This window comes from Anser cygnoides, chromosome 13 (assembly GCF_040182565.1).
Source record: "Anser cygnoides isolate HZ-2024a breed goose chromosome 13, Taihu_goose_T2T_genome, whole genome shotgun sequence".
Classification (NCBI taxonomy): Eukaryota; Metazoa; Chordata; class Aves; order Anseriformes; family Anatidae; genus Anser; species Anser cygnoides.
In genome coordinates this window covers 7,580,968-7,599,606 of record NC_089885.1, presented here as the reverse complement: position 1 = coordinate 7,599,606, position 18,639 = coordinate 7,580,968, and the positions used below count along the sequence as shown (strand labels likewise).

At 44.9% G+C, this 18,639-nt stretch overlaps 1 protein-coding gene across 16 annotated transcripts in view; it reads right to left on the bottom strand.

Annotated features, from left to right (window-relative positions):
- IL1RAPL2 (interleukin 1 receptor accessory protein like 2) overlaps positions 1–18,639 on the bottom strand; it is a 425,448-nt gene that overhangs the window by 277,699 nt on the left and 129,110 nt on the right. Inside the window, exon 1 of one of the 16 annotated variants that reach the window (XM_067005088.1) lies at positions 6,437–8,125. The exons of the other annotated variants lie outside the window; for them this stretch is intronic. Coding sequence (XP_066861189.1) covers positions 6,437–6,449 — 13 coding nt within the window. The 5' untranslated portion in view covers positions 6,450–8,125. Of the gene's footprint in view, positions 1–6,436; positions 8,126–18,639 lie in introns of those variants that run through there. 16 annotated transcript variants of the gene reach the window in all.

Sequence of the window (18,639 nt, the reverse complement as noted above, 5' to 3'; positions counted from 1 at the left end):
GACCCGATGATTTTAAATAATGACTGGCAGGTTAGGTTGGAAGCTGAGCTACAGCCCAGTTTGCTTATTTTACAAGAATAAAAATAAATTGCAAAACAATAATAAATCCTCAACACTCTATTCTGAAGACTGGCTCTGCCACTGGTCTTTACTTCATTATATTTGTGTCACTTGCAGCAAACCTGACAGCTCTATTTGTGCCAACTGTGACAACTGCTTCACTGGGGAAGTGCAGGTTCTTCACTACAGTACTTCTTGGATGGTTTATAAAAAACCTTGCAGTTAAAAATAAAACAAACAAGGAAGCAAACTACAGACTTAAGCACATAAATAAAAGATCAGAATAGTCTTTAAATCTAAAATGAACAAATCACATGCAGATGAAGGACATTCAGATAAGACATTTTCCCCTGTCTTCTAGGCCCCAAAGTGCTTGCCTTTCCTTTTAAAAAATCAAGAAACCAGAAGAAGTTCTAAACTGGCAGGAAATGAGAAGCCCAGCCAGCCAGACCCAAAAGCTGACACGTTACACATCCTACATGTTAGCCTTACTATCTCTAATACAATTCTCTGTACATCCTTTTACAGAAAGATGTAAATGAGATTTAACTCTTGCAGTAGTGCAGCCACTGGAGGATAATTACAATAAACACTATTTCTATGCTAATTACTATTTGTGCTTTGCTATAAAATTAATTTGTTCAGGGAAGCCTGACTGAATAGGTAGGGACAGCTAGACTTGACAGCCACTAAGTGGTCTCATCCTAACTGCATATAGCTTAATTTCTAGATATTAAACAGAAATCCTCGTTTTACGAGATGCCAGTTGTATCATTTTGGCATTAGTGTCCAGGATACTTTACACCCATTGCTTCACGTTTGCTAATGTATTTTCAAACTGGTGACAAACGGAATGCAAACATCTTAAAGAAATGCTTCCAGTGTCTGAAATCACTCTGTTTCTTCATAGGAGCGGTGCTCTGGCCCTCTGATCACCTTTGTGGCCCTCCTCAGGACTCACTCCAGCAGGTCCACGTCCTTTTTTGTGCTGAGGCCCAGAGCTGAACGCAGCATGGCAGGTGAGGTCTCGTGAGAGCGGAGTAGAGTGGGAGAACCCTCTCCCTGGCCCTGCCGGCCACCAGCACGTTCACTCCACAAAGGTGCCCACATCCCCACGAGGTCCTCGTCGGCTGGGCCCCCTCCTCCCGCGCTGCAGGGAGGCAGCAGCCACCGCTCCTCTTCGGCCCCCAGAGAGAGTCTGCAGGCAAACTGAGCAGTCTCATCCAGATGGAAAAATCAGATGACAATCTTTTTTTATCCCAGTCTCGAGTCTGTCTGACTCTGGCAGGTAGCAGCCTAGGCTAACACATTATTATGCTTAATTCCTCTCGGAGTGGAAACCAACTGTTCCTATTTCCCCTCGCTGGGGAAGTTTCACAAGGGAAGGGCCCAGAGCCTCCTGGTGCTGCCTTCTGCCCCCTGTGGCGCAGACACCCTCCTGTCCTTTGGGTGCTGGGTGAGCACCTCGTGCACATTTGAAGCAGTTCTCCCCTCAATTTAACATTCACGAACAGCTTTAATTCCTAATTACAAAACGCACTGGCTTTCAGTCTACGGATTCAGAGAGAGAAGGGTCTGGAAGCCGTCTGCTGCATTGCAATGAGATTTTTAACACATCGCAAGTCACATCACAAACATCCCAAAGTTCATCTGATTGTCTGTGGAGGAGGGTTTCAGCCCTTCAAGGGCACCAATTACTTCTGACAGAAAGAATATTTTGAAATGAGCTTTCAAAGATGTCTTTATCTTGCTCTGATGGAGGAAGCCAAGGGGATGGGTCACGCTTCTTCGCAGCATCCCTGTACCAGAGGACAGATTCTCAAAGGAGTTCTGCGCAGCTCCGGCACTGTGCAGGAGCCTGGAACCTGAAACACCCTCTCTTAAGGTAATTACATTTGAAGGTAGAGATAGCCCGGCTTGATCTGTGACAAACACATGAGCAGAAAAACTAGATGTGATCATACCAGAATCCACGGGACGCTGCTCTGCAGAAGAGACTAAACTAATTGCTCCTCTCCCTCCCTCCCCACTTCCTGCAGTCTGTGCTGGAGCAGCTCTGCACGAACACAAACTGCACGTCAGGAAGCACATCCCTATTAGCAGGCAGCTGACAACAGCCATCAAAATACTGCTCCGCGCTCCGTTATCGCACCCACGGCAGTGGAACCATAATGCATGGCCGGTGACAGATGCTGGCCCTATGACCTCCTACAAAAAAACCCTGCGCTGCTCCTCATAACAGCAAACACACGTTCCCAACCCTGCTTTCTTGAGGTATTCCTACCCAGCAGCAAGAGCCTGGTATTAGACATGGAAAGGACTTTCTCTTCCACTGCAGAGCCAGGAGGAGGTTTGTCTTCCACTCCTGGATCCCCCCTCAGAGCCAGGAGAAGCTCCGCTCCCCTTCTGGCAGCCTTACAAAGTGAACAAACAGCATCTCTGTCATTACTGCACATACAAAGCACAAGTCACCAATTGGCTCCACTCATATTGCTCCAAACATTACCAATAACCCGAATACAAAGGCTTCTGTTGTAGATGGAGCTCAAAATGATTTGCAAGATCTGAAGCTGTCCCATGGCCAAGATTTCAGCTTCGACCACAGCCTGCAGGTGCTACTGGGGCAGAGCCGTGCCTGGTGCCAGCCGAAACATGACCACATCTGTACAAGCAAGGATGGGGGGCTGGACCAAGTTTCCTGCTGCAAGATTGTCCTTCAGTACACAAAACTCACTTATCTCTTATGCACAAGAGAAAGTAAAATAAGCCAGACCTAGGGCTCAGGGCTCACCACTTCTTTGATGTTAACAAATGAGATATTAGAAAACAGCAGTAAATAACTGGAGTCCTGACTCTGCCTCATTGCATCAAGGGCAAGTCTGGGGCCAACACTACACATCGCCACCACCTGCATCCTATAGGAACGTGCAAGGCTTCTTGTGTGAAAACTTCTAACCCAACGCAATCAAGTGCCATCTTAATATCGTTATTTCAAAATCTTCTCATTTGTAGTCAAAGCTGCCCAGACATAGGTGGTTTTGTTAAGCAGTCCCAAGTTTGGTCCATCCCCTGTTCTCACAGTGATATCTGATTTCTGCTCGGCAGCCTAACAATACTTTAGTACCCAGTGGTATTTAAACCTACCTAGATAGCTATGTAATTTAAATACGCACCACAATAAGTCAGGCACCGTAAGTCAACTCACCCAGTATTTCAGCTGCTCAACATACTTTTCCAAGAGTGTTAGGAGTTGTTTAAAATTTGGTTATCCTGAATTCACAGCACTGCAGTGTACACAAAATTATTATTTTTAATTAAGATGATAAAACATCCTAAAGCAAGAGAAATATCCAATTTTTGTAATTAAGTGATGCAGAAAAAATTGCCTAAATGATTCCAGAACACAATTTCACAATGGTTATGACATTTAAAAGTTACAGAGCTTGGAAACTAGGTTGCACTCTTTAAGAGGCTATTTAATAATTCAAGACCTTTCAAGGTCAGAGAGAAAGCAATGATACAGTGATTTCTCTTCTTGAAAGGTAAGAGCTAAGCTCAGTCCTCTCAAATACATGCATATATATTCCAAGGGTTACCCTGCAACAGTCAGGGTCACCATGTCAAGTCAGTGTATACAGCCCACTAATGTATATCAGCAGCCTGACTTCAAAACATTGCTCATTTTAATACTCAGTTTGGTGGACCCTTGACAACAGAGGCAGGTAAGCTCCTCTTTCTCAAATTCAAGGCAATGCATCATCCAGAAGTAGTTGGGATGACCAGTATTTTTTTCCCTGGCTCTTCAGAAATAAGTGTTCAGCTCTAGCTTGCTTAAAATTTCTTTTTCACAGTAAATGTATAACTTCAGCTCTAAAGCCCATGGAATGGGAACCTTATTTTTTCAATATATCTAGATGTCATTTAGTATAGGAGGGACCTGATCTCTAACTGAAGCCTTTAAGTGCTACTCCAAGAAAAAACAGTAATAGTACCTATTGGCTGTAGAAAACAGAAATAACTCCCAATTAACTGCCTCTAAAGCACAGCTTCAATATGAGGTTTGGTGGATTGAGTATTTCCATGGGAGCATTCAACTCCTAAGCAATCAATCTGACCATTATAAAAGTCATTTAGCAAGAAAACTTGAGAATTACACAGCAAACAGCTGCACTAGTAAGTGTGAGCATGAATAAAAGAAAAAAATCTTCTAGTACTTATTTCACAGATAGATCTAGAGAAAAAGTATTGCTCCTTAAAATACTGAGCTAAAATAAAATGCACAGGTGGCTACACAGGTTAAAATTAGCATTTTGACACTTCACACAAGTGCTGGACCCAGAAACAGCAGGAGGGCCGAAAACTCTTCCTTAACTTGCCACTGAGTGCAACATCTGCTTCGACCATGGGGTTTTGGTGAAACCTTTCTCCCTTCTGCACTAACACACATTGGCTGATCCCTGTTGGGAAAGGATCACTTTGAAAACAGCTTCTTAGAGCCCAAATGTCCCAGGTGACGTTCACGCAAATAAAAAAACAATCCATCCGCTGCATGTGGACACAGACTTGAAAAAGCGCTGCCATGCGTGAAAGCAAATTCACGTTCAAATTTAGACCCATCCCAAAGACAAACTATTGACACGACACCTTGTTCAACAGGGGAGACCGCTCTCTGCTTTCAAGCAGTTCCCTGCATAGCTGGATTTTCTGTTCTGCCTCTGAAGAGCTAAAAAACCAGGTGTTCCCCCAGTTCTGAGGTTCAGAAAAGCCTACTCCTTTAAAGAGAGAACTAGAAAGCAATTCCACAAGGTGCATAAAATCAGTACAAATACAAGAGGCAATTCCAGCAATCCCCTCTTTCTTGTCTTTTATCACTGAATTAAGCATACAGTCTGTGAGCTCTCTGTTAGTTAATTGTGTCCTTATACATCTTTTTAAGTGTAATTTCTGGTAGGTTTGTTTTTGCACTGATCTGTCAGCGTGTTGTGCATAAAATGACAATTCAAATCCCAAACTATCAGCCTCTCTCTGCCAAGTAACAAATAGCGGATGCTTTAAAAAGCCTAGTGGCATTCCAGAGAGTTGAGGAATAACAAATCGCAGTCTGAGAAAAATTCAGAATTCTCTTGTCTTTCCCCATTCCCCTTCTCTCTTCTCCCAGCCTCCCCTTGGTCACACACAGGAGGAGGCCAGGTCACAGGGTTCAAGAAACGAGAATTTTCATTTCGGAGTTTTAGCACAGAGTTCTCCAGCACCCGCAAAACCTCATTTTCACTTTGCACAGTGCACAGTGCTTTGCCATTAATTTGGACAAGATGTCAAGAGTAGAAAACAAGCTGTAACACCCTCCCCCAAGCTACTCTTTGCTGTTGGATTGAAAAGGCCAGGTTAATAAAAGTGCTAATACAACGTTAGCTCTGTTTCTCTTCAACATGTACAACAAGCTTGATACTGCTAAGGACAAGAAGTAATTTTTAGAAGAATTACATCAAATCTGTGTGTTAAGCTTTATTCTTTGTTTTTAATTACTTATTTTGCCATATTGATTTTTAAAAGGTCTTTTGCAATTTAGGAGACCTCTACAATTGCCTGGGACAACACACAGGGAGAAACCATAACAAATCCCACTATAACCACCTGGCAAAACCACGTAACACTGCATTTGGGTAGATGCTAGAAGAGAAGCAGAAAAATGAAACATCTGGCAGATGTTTATCACATCTCTAAGGCACTGAAGGAAGTTTCTCAAGTACTGATACAATGCAGAATCCGGAATCTGAACAAAAAAGCAAAATAAGAACAGCGCAACAATCTCCCATACGTTAATCACAAACCCTCCTTGTCCTTCTGTCATGGCGGCCACCCTCACAGCCACCACACGTGCCCCACACACACCCATATTACACAAAAAGGCAGGCAGTGTCCTTCACAGGGTTTCACCACAGAGCAATCCCAAGCCCCAGCCCACCTCACCAAATCTCTCATACCTCACGACAACAGCCGGGACAGAAACACAAAGCCTCCCAGCTCCACACTCCGGCCTGCTTCCCCGGCCCAGCCTGTGGGGGCACCGGCAGCGGCTCCGCGAGGCCCAGCGCCTCAGCAGGCCGAGTTTGAAGAAGCAATGGACGTCTTCCCGCTTACAAGTTTTAGATCCAGGCCTGTATATTTGCATCTTTTTGAACTTGCCAGAACAAATAAATAGTTCACCCAGTTACCAAGATGGGGGCATCTTTGTCTTTTGAAAGCTGTGCACAGTTACGTTCAGCTTTTAGAGCCCACTTCAGGAAAAAATAATTCTAACTGGGCCCAAATACAAATAACAATTTACCCACTTAAATGATGCCCTACAAAAGGGTACATATAATAAGATGCTTACGTGACTCTTTCATCCCAGTCTCAGAAGACCACAGGACACGTGACAGATGACAGTGACAGCAAGTGGCAGAAGTGTCCCAAGCACCTGGGACACTGCCTCACACACAAGATGGAGGCAGTCAGCTTTCGTCTGGCCTCCCTAAGGGCTTCTGCCCCCACCGAAGAAGGGGTCTTGAGAGGAGCAGTTTGCAGGCCTCGTTTTAGCAATAAAATTCCTGGCAGGCATGAGCATGGAAATGTCGCACAGCCAGCCAGATTGCTAAAGGCCCCTTCTCTCGGCTCTGAATAAATGCATTGCCCGTGCTGCTTCTGTTTCTCAGGGTAAATACGCGGTTCAGAAGCAGGGAGAACATCCACCGCTAGGACATGTTAGCAGGCTGTGTGCCAGGCAGAGAGCTCAGCCGACAAAGAGGGCACAAGATCAGGGCCCTGGGGCTGTGGTGGCTGAGGGCATTCCCGAACAGACAAAATCTGCAGGGACACGAGGTCACCTGTCCCATCGCTTCAGCCCAGAGCCCGCTACTGAGACAGCTCTAAAGAAGCCACTGACCTCCTCAGGAAACAACAGAATAAAGGCTGAAATCGCCACAACAGGCATGACTTCTATTTTTGTCTGAATCGCCAACTTCATCAGTAGCACCAGGGCCCCGGGCTGGACAGAGCATATTTAAGTGCCAGCTCACACAGGTGTCAAGTGGAATGAGAGTGCAAGAGAAAAGCGAATGCCCGGGGTGCACGTGCTGTGCTGCTGGTCAGTCGTGGGGAAGCAACCACTTCTGCAAGGAAAACAAAACCTGACACAGAAAAAGCTGCTTGTTACCATACAGCTCTTGCTTGCTAGCATGCTGGTAATTAATCCTAATGACCTATCCCACAGAAGGTTTCCTGCAAGTTAGGATTTAGGTCCCTCATATAACCAACTCAGAGAAAAAAAAAAAGGGAGAAATAAGTTGACAGAATGCCTGGATACAGGGAAGAAAAGTGCTGAAGAAATTCAGCACTTTAAACTTCAATTCAAAGGGAAAATAAAATAGACCAAGGAAGGGGAAAGAAAAAGAAAAAAAAAAGATTGCTGAAAATTTTACTGCAAACATAGAGGTCAAAAATATTGTCCTCACCTTCTCAAAAAACATCGTATTCTGTTATACTTGAACCTCACGTTGAATAAAATAGAAGCAGGTAACAGCAGATGAATCAGGTTGGAAGGGAAGCATAACCTAAGCATTCTTGCAACAAGGAATGACTGTGATAGCTTCAAATTTTCTGTGAACCGGTTCCTTAACTGAATACACCGTATGCACAAGTACTCTGCAGAGAAAGTGAATCCCTAACCTTTTGTAAATTGAAGTTTCTAAATGGAAATTGTTTTTACTAGCTATATAGAAACAAAAAGGGAGACAATAAAAAATTCAAGGCAGTCAAGTTAACCTTGTTTGATCAATAACTAGTTTGTATGGCTAGGCACATTTTTAAGTTGTGAAATTTCTGATATACGCAAGCCACCAAGGCTGGAATCAATAAAAAGTGAAAATGAAGTGTTTGTGTCGACTGATTTTTAAAGCAAAGCTATGCATTATTCATACAGAGATCTGTCTATAATGACTGGAAGGCAGATTGAAAAGTCTGAAGGTTTAGACCCAGCTGAAAATTTAAGACAAATCACATTATTAAAATGAGCTTTGATTTAGTTCTACAGAATACAGAAATCCAGTCTCACTCATCTATAGATGAATTTCTAATGCACGCATCGCTGGGTCACAGCGCATATACAAGTAGCAAGACCTACTCTTGGTACAAGAGACTAAGGAGAAGGGAAAAAGCAACTTTACAGGAAAAACAACAAATTAACTCCACAAATAATTCAGATGTCAAATGCTTAAAGCACACATCTTTTGTACAAGGTACCTTCTCAGACATTCATAGCAGCTGTTTTTAATAGCCAGACTCCTACTTATTACATTTCAGATGCCACACGAGGTTAGAAGATTTTTCTCAGCCAAGCTCTCTGTATGGCAGACTTCTAGGACAGGATTCCCCAAAGATACTGAAATGTTGGCTCTCTGTTTCTCCTGGCCATGAAGCAAAGGCCATGATTTCAGTGGAACACACTGCTCAGCTGCAGCTCAGTCATTCCTGCCCAACAGGACCATGCAATGGGGTAGGTGTGCAGAGGGAAACACCCGATGGGGAGGACCAAGCCCCCACATTTTAGAAATTCAGACACCTGTACTTCAGAGTGGAGCTAATCTGGTCACACGGACTGAATGCCCACCAGCAGTCAGAGGTTAGATGAACAAAAGGACTTCACATTTCTCTTCACTAAAAGGAATTCAGCTTATGTGCTGGCTCAACACCCTGCAGCACAAACCACACCAGGTAAGTGGGGATGCTCAAGATTCACTTAAAAACACACTCCTGATCCAAATCAAAACTGCAGACAGAAAATATTTTACCAGTTCTGAAAGATTTCCCCACTGTAGCAAGGAGGCCGCTTCCAGTAGTGCCCCATAAGCTTAGACATGAAGCATCTGTAACTTCCCTCTTTCCCTTCCTACTTTGCCAGAAGGGCAGCCCAGCTGATCCAGCTCCAGGGAGCAAAGTCAAATCTTGCTTTTACTCTGCCATAATTTGGTTGTCAATTATTGCCCTCCAATTTTCTCAATCTCTATTTAAGGAGCAAAACAAAAAAAGCAACCCAGATTAGAAAAGTCTTCAAAACCTGCACATAATACAAGATTTCGTGGGGAAGAGGAAAAGAGCAAGAGGAAGCTGGAATATAGAAAATGTCAAGAAGAGAGCTTGCACAATTTCAACAACATCCAGCTGCAATTCAACCCCTGCTTCAGCTGTAATCTCTAAATCGATCCAGATCCGCCTAGAAATGTTTTATTAGCTATATGGGCCTATAGTTATATATAGGAAGCGTAGAAAATAGCAGTTTCTATTTCTTTACCATTACTGTGGTTTACCTTTAAAACTTATTTACCTTGAAAGTGCTTAGGGATTGCCGTATTAATTATTTTTAAAAGACACTCGATGCAATTGGTGGCCTGAAATTGATGAGTATTTAAAAATAGTAATAAAGAAGGAGAATTAATTGGGGATCTTGGGACCTTATTAAAATCTATTCTTGATTGAAAGTTCCTTGACTTTCTGCTGCTGAACTTCTCTTGATGAGCTGACTGCGTTTTTGCTTTAATACCCTTCAGTGGAGAAAAATAACCAATGTTTAAAGGAGTATAAAAACACATCCGCACAAAAAAAGGGCAGTTTTCTATAGGAGAAGATTAGTACAATTGAAAGCATTTACACTGAAACAGCATCTGCTTCTTGTATGTCTCAAAGGCAAACTTCCTCCCAAAGTGTCACCCTCAGAAGGAACAAGAAGTTCCTTGCAGAGACCCATGTGGGGACCACATGGGCCCAGGGCTGTCCGTACAGTGATTTCTCCTCATTGCCCACCTCACAAGTCTGAGCAAGCTTCTTAAAAGCCTGCTCCAATCCTACCTCTTCAAACGGCAAAACTCAGCAGGCAAAAGAAACCAGTAAATCTTCTATAGCATTGTGCAAAACAGTTTCAACTGCAAATGCTAGCAAGAGCTCTTTTTATCTCCTCTCCAGCCAACTCCAACAGTTGCTCGGCCACTAAGCCCTAAGTGCCTGCTCAGTTTCTCAACATTAAAGCCACCAGCTGTAATTCATTCAGTCCTTAGGTTTATTGGTTTTTCCTTCTCCCCACTGGCATCACACGAGGAACTTCAGAAGCTCACACAGCATAGCAAAACACTCATCAAAACTACCCTCCTACTACCACTTGTTCCATGCTCTGTATAATTTCCAAGGTCTCTGTCTTTGACCACACCAAAGCCTTAATCACACGGTGCACCCCAAGTGAAACCAGCAGAAGAATGAAGAATTGGGAAGTGCAAACAGCTGAGCCTGCCCACGAGGTAGGAAGACACACCGCCCAGCAGCACCACAGGCTTTCTGACACTATTACTGCTCTTGACAGCTTCTGTGCACAAACCTCAGTTCTTCTATGCGAGGGAGAAAGCATCCTCCTTTCTCAGCTTGTCAGTCTTTGTAGTTCTGTTAAGGAACTTGGGCTGTTTTGCTTGCTTTGACTGTTGGAAATCTGCTTTATAGCAATTAAGATGATGGAAAATTAAACAGTAAATGCCTCAGTTTAAATCAATGCTCTGCAGCCCTGAAAGTCCTCAGTCCCATTTGACAGGTCAGGGCTCCCCATCTCTCATTCCACCTTTCCAGCTTTGGTTATTGTTTGGGTTTTATCCACATGCCCCCAGCAGTTTGTCCCTCTCACTTTTCAACACAGATCATTCCCAAAACACTTCTCATCTGAAGCGAACGACCGATCTTCCCCACATCTTTGCCTTCTCTTCTTTTAATATTTTCTTGATAATACAGGCAATATGTTTGCTGTCCTTTTACACAGTGATGAGAAAATTTCCCTGAGCATCTCCAGAGCTGACAGATATCCTTCTGTAAATGTCCCTGCATTTCACCAACCACCAGGAAGGGAGGCAAGAACTGTTCCCTGACACTGGACCTAGAAGAGGTGCGAGGATCTTGATTTTTATTTTCACTGTATTCATAATGGAAGCAAGGAGGAGTAAAGCAATTACAACAAAAGTACTTCTCAAAGCAGAATGTACATTTCATAAGCAAAATATTTCTGCTCTGGACTAATGCCGGAGGGTAATGGGGGAAGCTGAATAATTTACCCTGAGCTGCTCAAAAAAGGAATTTTTCTAGTGAAAGATTTATCTGAATTCGTTCTCCTGCTAAAACTTAAAACCTCTTTCAGTTTTTCACCTATTGCGACAGCTCTTTTTTTTTTTTTAAAGAAAGACTTACGGATAGCACCAAAGTTAGCTAATCCATGACAAGACACATTGGACAAGCCTGTTTTTATTTGTTGTTGTTTTTTTGTTGTTGTTGTTGTTCCTTTTTTTTTTTTTTTTTATAAAGATGCATAAGATGGGGCTGGGTTGATGGACAACCCCACACCATTAGGCCAAATTGTAAAGACACGTTTCTGAAGCAGACAACAGCTGGAAGCCACTGCCCACCAGGGACTCAGCTGATGCCTTGCATAAAGGATGTTGCCTTTCTTGAGGACACCGAATAAAGCCTTCCCTGGCAGCTGCTGCTGAGGAGCTTTCCATTCCCCCGCTGCTTGTCTTCCGCCAGGGAGGAAAGGCCACGCTGCAGCACACGGGCTGCCCTTCTGCAAAATCTCCCTGAATGTTTGAACAGGAAAACAAAGTCCTCCAAAGATAAGGGGGTAGAGCAGGTTGGCTGAAAAAATAATTCCATTTTGATCAAAAAATAAGGTTCTGACTTTGCCTAGATTCTACGTGGGAAACAGAACAATAACCCTATATATATATATATATACACACACACACATATATATATATTTACAGCAATAACAGTCTAGCAGAACCGAATAGCTTTACTAAAAAGACATTGCACGGGGTTAGAATGAGACCATCCTCCAGCAGGCTCCTTCCCCTGAGATCAGCCTTGTATTTAACTTCAGCTAGAGATATATTTCTAACTGTGCAGGAAGCAAGTGGAGACCGTCCTCTAAAACCCCTGAAAAGGGAAAGGGAAGCAAATGGAGATGAAGCACAGAGTTGAGTTCATGCAAAGCATTTGTAGCTTCCACACAAACTAGGCAGCTAATCCTAACATGTTCAGGCTTAGCATTGGCAAAAAAAAGAGTCTTTGGGGGAAAAGAAGAAAAAAAAAGACAAAGCCACTGCAGCAGCACACCCCTCAGGACCTCTATATGGCCAAGGGGTTCAGCGGCATTTACAGCAGAGCTCAGGAAAGGACACCAGCACTGCTCCTCTGAAGCAGAGTCCTAGGATGACCGGGGCCGGAGGAATGTGTACAGTTGTTCCCCCCGCAGCGCCACTCGCCACCATGCAGCAGAGCCCTCGGACTGCTAAGAATATCCCAGCAGTAAGTAAAACGAGAGCAAGCAGAGGAGTTCATCTTGCTTCAACTTCAGATCCTCGTTTTAACTTGAGGAAATTCAATTAGTTTCTACCCAGAAGCAGTTTAGCTGCCATTGTTGGCAATCAATGGTCCCTAAATGCTGAGAAACTGGCAACTGTTCAATGTGCTGGCAGAGAGGCTTTCCTAATTAAAGATGTCACTTTTCCAGCTAATTTAAGTCTGCCATCTCTTTAAAGTACCAATTGCCACAACAAAATATGAATAGGAAATCGACTTTCTGTGCATCTGTTTTTGCAAAATACTTCCTCCGAGTCATATGTTTCAGCTGAAATGGCTGAGGTCACTTGCCGGGAGGCAAGAGCAGAGCTTTGTTCTACCTCCCCAATACCTCTTAAAGAAAAGCAGGCGGTGGTTCAGCAGTCTGAGGGTATGGAAAAGGTCTTGCTTGGCTCTCCCATTTTCGATGAGTGGTACTGTATTGTCTGATACTGATTTTTTTTTTTTTTAAGAACAACAAAGATTTTGTAAAGAACAACAAAGAAATTCCGCAAGGAATCAATGTGCTCATCTGCAACACCTCTGCTTCTGTGAACAGAATTGTTAAGTTCAGGAATACGGCAGTGTCCTAATCGTAGCACAGCATTTAATGCAATCCCGGCCACACTCCAGTCCTTTCAGCCACGGCCCCAAACTCCACGGCCCCATAATCAGTGCCCTGTGGGACAGCCAAGGGAGGGAGCACAACACACCCCAGCAGGGCTGCCTTCATCCAAACAGCTTTTGACTTTCCTCACTCCACCTAATCTCCTATTTTCAGGTCCGTTTGTGAATCCACACAAGGCAAACAATACTATATGCACTGCCAATTCGGACAGAGCAGTGCAGCCCATATCTAAACCAGCTTCCTTTACTCCCCAGATCCCCGACCAACAAAGCAGTTAGAGCAGGACTTGAAATCTTCCTTCTCCTTTCCCTCCACAGGACAAAAGGGTCCTTGAATTTTGGTTTTGCAGAACGTTTGACACAGCTAGATAAGAGCCATCCACTATGTAGTGTCAAGAACAATGATAAACCCCTCATCTTCAGCTGGGACTCTAGGTCTTACTAGCACACACTAAATTCAACGTGGATGAGAAACATTCGACCACCAGTGCAGTTACTCCCGTGAGTATTACTGACATGGTGCTGTGTTTCATAAGCTCGGGAATACTGGCTGGCTAGCTCGAGTTGGTTAAACAGAAGCCAGTCCTGCGTTATTTATAATTTATTAAAATGTATTTTAAATAATTCCTCTCCCACACCATCACTTGATCAGCTCTGTTTACAGTCTGTAGCGGCAGCGCAGAGGCGTGCAGCACTAATTAACCACGGGGCTCTCCCACCCCCAGCTATGACAGAACAGACCCACACTTCCTTCCTGAAATGGAAACCTCCTAACATTGGGTAGGAAGGAGGGAACATTTTATACTTAGACGTGCTCTCTCTGCCAAAGCGAGTTCAGCCATTCCCTCTGAGTGTGTCCCCCGAGCTCTTCCTAGAGCTGGGGAAGGACTCCTGGCAGGGCAATGGGGAGCCCAGGAGCTGCGGGAAGGGACTCCGCGCCATGCTAAGGAAAGCGTGGATATATCATTTCCACTCACTTCATTCCCTAGAAGGGACTCTCTTGGGACTCCACCTCCTCTTCTAACCCCAAAATGTGTTGGATAAGTTCAGTAGCATCAGGAGAGGTGCAACGGCAACGCCAGCCCCAAGTGATTTGTGAATAGCTCTTCTAGGCTGTGACAGTGGCAAGTTTTTCCGAGCCCTGCTCAGCAATGTCATCATTGTGCCCGGCTCCAGCCCTGGGGCTGGACTTGACCTCGGCACCCCACACCCAAGGTCAATGAGGCTTTCTTTTTTTAAATTAGGTCCCAGAGCGCTGGAATGAACGCTATGCAGAACTAATCCATAAGCCCAGCCGCAGTGTCTTGCTGTCTGCGTATTTGCCGGCAGCTCCGTGCCCCCTGTGCCAGGAGGGTGTCCTCCCACCCTGCACAATCCCACCACCACTGCTGGAGTCAATGCTTGGGCTGTCCGCCCAACCCTGCCCCCTCCAAGGAACGGCACATCTCCACTCTCCTCTCTCCATCACCCTACTAAGTCACAGCTAATCGTGAGTAGCGCCAAGAGAGGAGGGAAGGGAGCCACTGTCACACCAGGGCACCTCCAGCCCTCGCCCCCAGGACCTGTGGCTGCTGCTTTGCCATCACCCACCAGCTGCCATCCCAGGAGGCCGAGGTGAAGGGCAGAGCTCGCGCACAGCCTTGTGAGAAGGGCAGGGACCAAGGGAGGGGCACAGAAGCTCTAAGGGCACCCCACGACCACGCCGGAGGCTGCGGTGCAGGAAGGATACGTTGGAGGCTGGCCCATGGCTCTGCAGCTCTGCCTTGCCCAGAGCTGCAAAGGATTGCGGTCCCAGCCTGCTCACACACACAGGGACGTGATACTGCCATCTGCAGGCATCCAAACCAACAAACAAAACGGATCCCACAAGCAGCTTACTGCAGGAACAAGTCTGAAGGCGAAGCCTGGGCTGTCCCAGCAGGTGACTCCGCAGAGGAGAGCTTCGCTCAGCACCAGGGCTGAGCCAAAGGGGTGCTGGACAGCAGGGCTACAGCTACAAGGAGGAGATCAGAGTCACAGCTCCTCATCAGAACTTGTGATTACTCCGTCTAACACCACAAATGCAACAGAGAAATGTTCTTGGCCAAGAAAATTCAAACATGTTTACAATTTTATACACATATACCAATGTGCGCATGTTTAGTTTCCTGTACAAAAATAACATGTTTAGCTGTATGTTTTATATAAGAGCATTTCCTTTTAGCTGAGGCATACATTATACTTAGTCCAAGTTGCTTTATGTACAGCAGCCATGCATCAACACCTCCCTGAGAAACCTGCGGAGTACCACCGCCTCCATCTCCTTGGTGCTAATGGAAAATCAACCTGCACAAAAACATCTGGCAAAGGACAGGAAAAAAGTCATCCTTTGAGGCAATGACCACATTGCATTTGACCTTCCACAAGCACGTAACATCCCTTTTCCACTAGAAAGACCCTGCTGTTAGTGCCTCAGGTGCTGACCTGCACATCCCGCACACATACATGCCTTTTGCTTGCTCCACTAGCAAGGCGACCCACAGCCACTGCTGCTTCTCTTTCCCTTCCATTTCTTTCCATGAGCGGTCACAGGCCTTGCCCTCACAGATCTGGCTCTCCTAGCTCTCATAGGATGGAAAGAGTCCAAGCTTCATCTTTTCTAATGCTGTCTTACCTGGTGGCAGTCCAAAGCTTTGTACCAGGGCAACACCAGCTGGGGAAGGAGAGGGGAGCCAGGCAGTTTCTTGGGATGACTAAGGGAACCTCCACCAAAAGCTGCAGGAGCAAACTCCTCAACTACCCAGACAACCCCAGAGGATCAGACTTGCCCGTGCTGGGAGCAGCAGCTGCCAGGAGCAGCCACCAGCAGCCAAACCCTCGCAGCCCTCCGGAGACGGCCCCACCGCACCTCCCAGAGCTGCTCTTCTTCGACAAAACACCGTGTGCCCGGTGACCACACTCATACCCAGACCCTAGGGAGGAGTGGGAGGGATCGAATTATCTCTGTTTAAACTATTCCCAATTTAATACTGAGGTTTGAAAGCAAAACGGCAAAAAAAAAGAAGTGTGGCTGCTGAGGGTGGCTTGTTCTCCAACCATCTGTGCTCCTGGCAGGAGCCATTCTGCTCCTACACACCCTTCAGCGCCTTCTGCTCCCTGACGTGTTACACAACTGTACAGCGAAGAAAATCAACAGAACGAGCAAGTGGCCAAGTACCCAACTACCGGCGGGGCTGAGCACGCCTGCTGCTCTCCGTCACCTCTGCCCCGAGCAGGGTGCTTGCTCCTTAGCACCTGACACCGGAGAACCCCAAAACCTTCTTCTTCTCTCCTTCCCGTATTGCTCTTCCCCATCCAAACCAGAACTTGCCCTCCAGAGCCATAACTAACTCGCTCTCACAGCCAGGACACCCGTTGCAGTTGCACCGTCCTCCACTGCACTGATATCAGTGACCATCAGTTCAGCCTTCCTCCATTCTTGTGGGTGAGCTGCTCTCCATCTCTGCTTTTTGGGTTTTGGTTGTTGTTGCTGTGCAAAGCTCACTGAAAGCCCGAGTCTGGATCCCTAATTTCCATATGCTCCATCATTTGGATTCAGGATCTAAAATTACCTTGGTTGCCACAGAAATAGGAGCTTACAATTCCCTTTTGCCTTGCAATTAGGTCTCTAAATCACTTAATTGTGGGAGCCAGATTTTCTAGTGGAGCTCATTCATAAGCAGAGGGAGCCAGCTGCAAAATATTTATCACGGTCCAAATTCTCTCAAGTTTTCAGCATTTGGATCACAGGGTTTTGTCCTGATCCAGGTCTAGGACTAATGACTGAAAAATCCTAGGAGGCCAGATAAATCAGGAATCGTTTCCATCAGCAAGCACAGCCTCTCCTTCAGGAAGTGCTGCACTCCGCCAATCCTTGCACCGAAATGGGAATTTAATCCTTCAAACTTCCTCACCATTCTGCAGACTGCAAGGCTTGATACTGAAAGGTGCTCAACAATTATTCCAACAAGGATTTGTACTTTTTTTTTTTTCCTAATTAGCTAGCCGAAAAATTCATTAGCATAAAATTTATCAGTGTGATCATTTAAGTACCTTCTTTAAAAGTTGGTAATTAGGAGCGCCTTCTGTAGAGGCTCTCTCTAATATAGTCATTTTACCAGTTCTCAAAAACCACACGTACAGTTCCAGACTAAAATAGCCTCCAAACACTGGAGAACAAGCAGTATTTGATAGAAATCACTTTTTCTCCCCTACATTTGTGATTTACAGTGATTAAGTTTACAAGCCAGCCGTGCACTACCAGGAGTAGGTACACCTCATGGTAGGTGCTCAATGAGTACTACAACGAGCAGTCCTGTACTCGTACTAAGCACTTATGTTGTCATCAGTGCTCTGTAAACAAATGGCCACATTTGTTATGCTTTCTTAAATAACTATTTACTAGAAAATCATAATCATTTAATAAAAAATGAGTTCATTTCTGAAGTGGATCTAATTAACAGCGTTAAAGACCAGCAACGTTTGTACCTGGACTCCATTAGGGAGCTCTGTGTAGGAAAGGGGACAGGGCAAAGGATCAAAGAGCACCTAGGTGATTTGTGAGAGCATGTTCCACGGGAAATCAATAGGATTTAAGTGCTCAGAAACCTACCTCTCTTTTCAAAATGCAATTCATATAATTATTTTCTCTAATTATTGGGATACCACAAAGAGCACTGCAATCCTCCAAACAAATCCCTCTTGCATTGCTGCCAAAGCTTTTCGTTTCTTTCCATATGCAGAATATACAAGTTAATAACCTGAAATACATCCCAGATTTCAGTGAGTCCAAATCCTGAAGTGAATTTTTGGGCAGGTGCACACAGCAGGGCTAAGAAATAGAACTATTTTTTCCTCCCAGATCACAGATCTGCTGGTCTACCTGGGTGATCGTGGATTTTTAGGACCAACTCCTTGTCATCAGTAGTACCGACTTCTCTTTTGTCTATGTGTCAGAGCTTTAACATCTTTTAAACATCATTTCTTTGTATTTATGACTGAGGTACAGTTCAATAAGGCGGCCCACTGAATCATCTCACTTTCTCCAGGTACAATTGCGCAGGCTAACAGCATCTCCAGCCCCAAACGTCCTTCAGGCAGCAATGAAAAATGAAGGAGGCTGCAGAGCGCTTACTGCGGTGACATGAGTTACCTCCGAACAGTTCTCAGTGCAAAGCAGGACACTCACAAGAGTCGTACAGGAAAGAAAGGAGAACTTTCTGTTCACTTCTAATGGATAGGAATGACTTGCTCGGCTCCAAACTTCCAAGCATCGACATCCATGGCCATATAAAACTAACTTCAGAAGACAAGGGAAACCCTGATTCACAAAACAGCCCTTGGAGGCTGTCAAAGGTTTTCTGTAACTGATCATTTGCTTTAAATTAATAATCCTTGTTCAGCTACACAGCAGATCAGTTTCTGGCTACAGAAGCAGCATTCCAAAAATGCTGTTTATTGTAGTAATGCTTCAAGAAATGAGTACGCTGGCTGGTATTAGAAATCATAGGAACATTATTTACCTCTATTGAA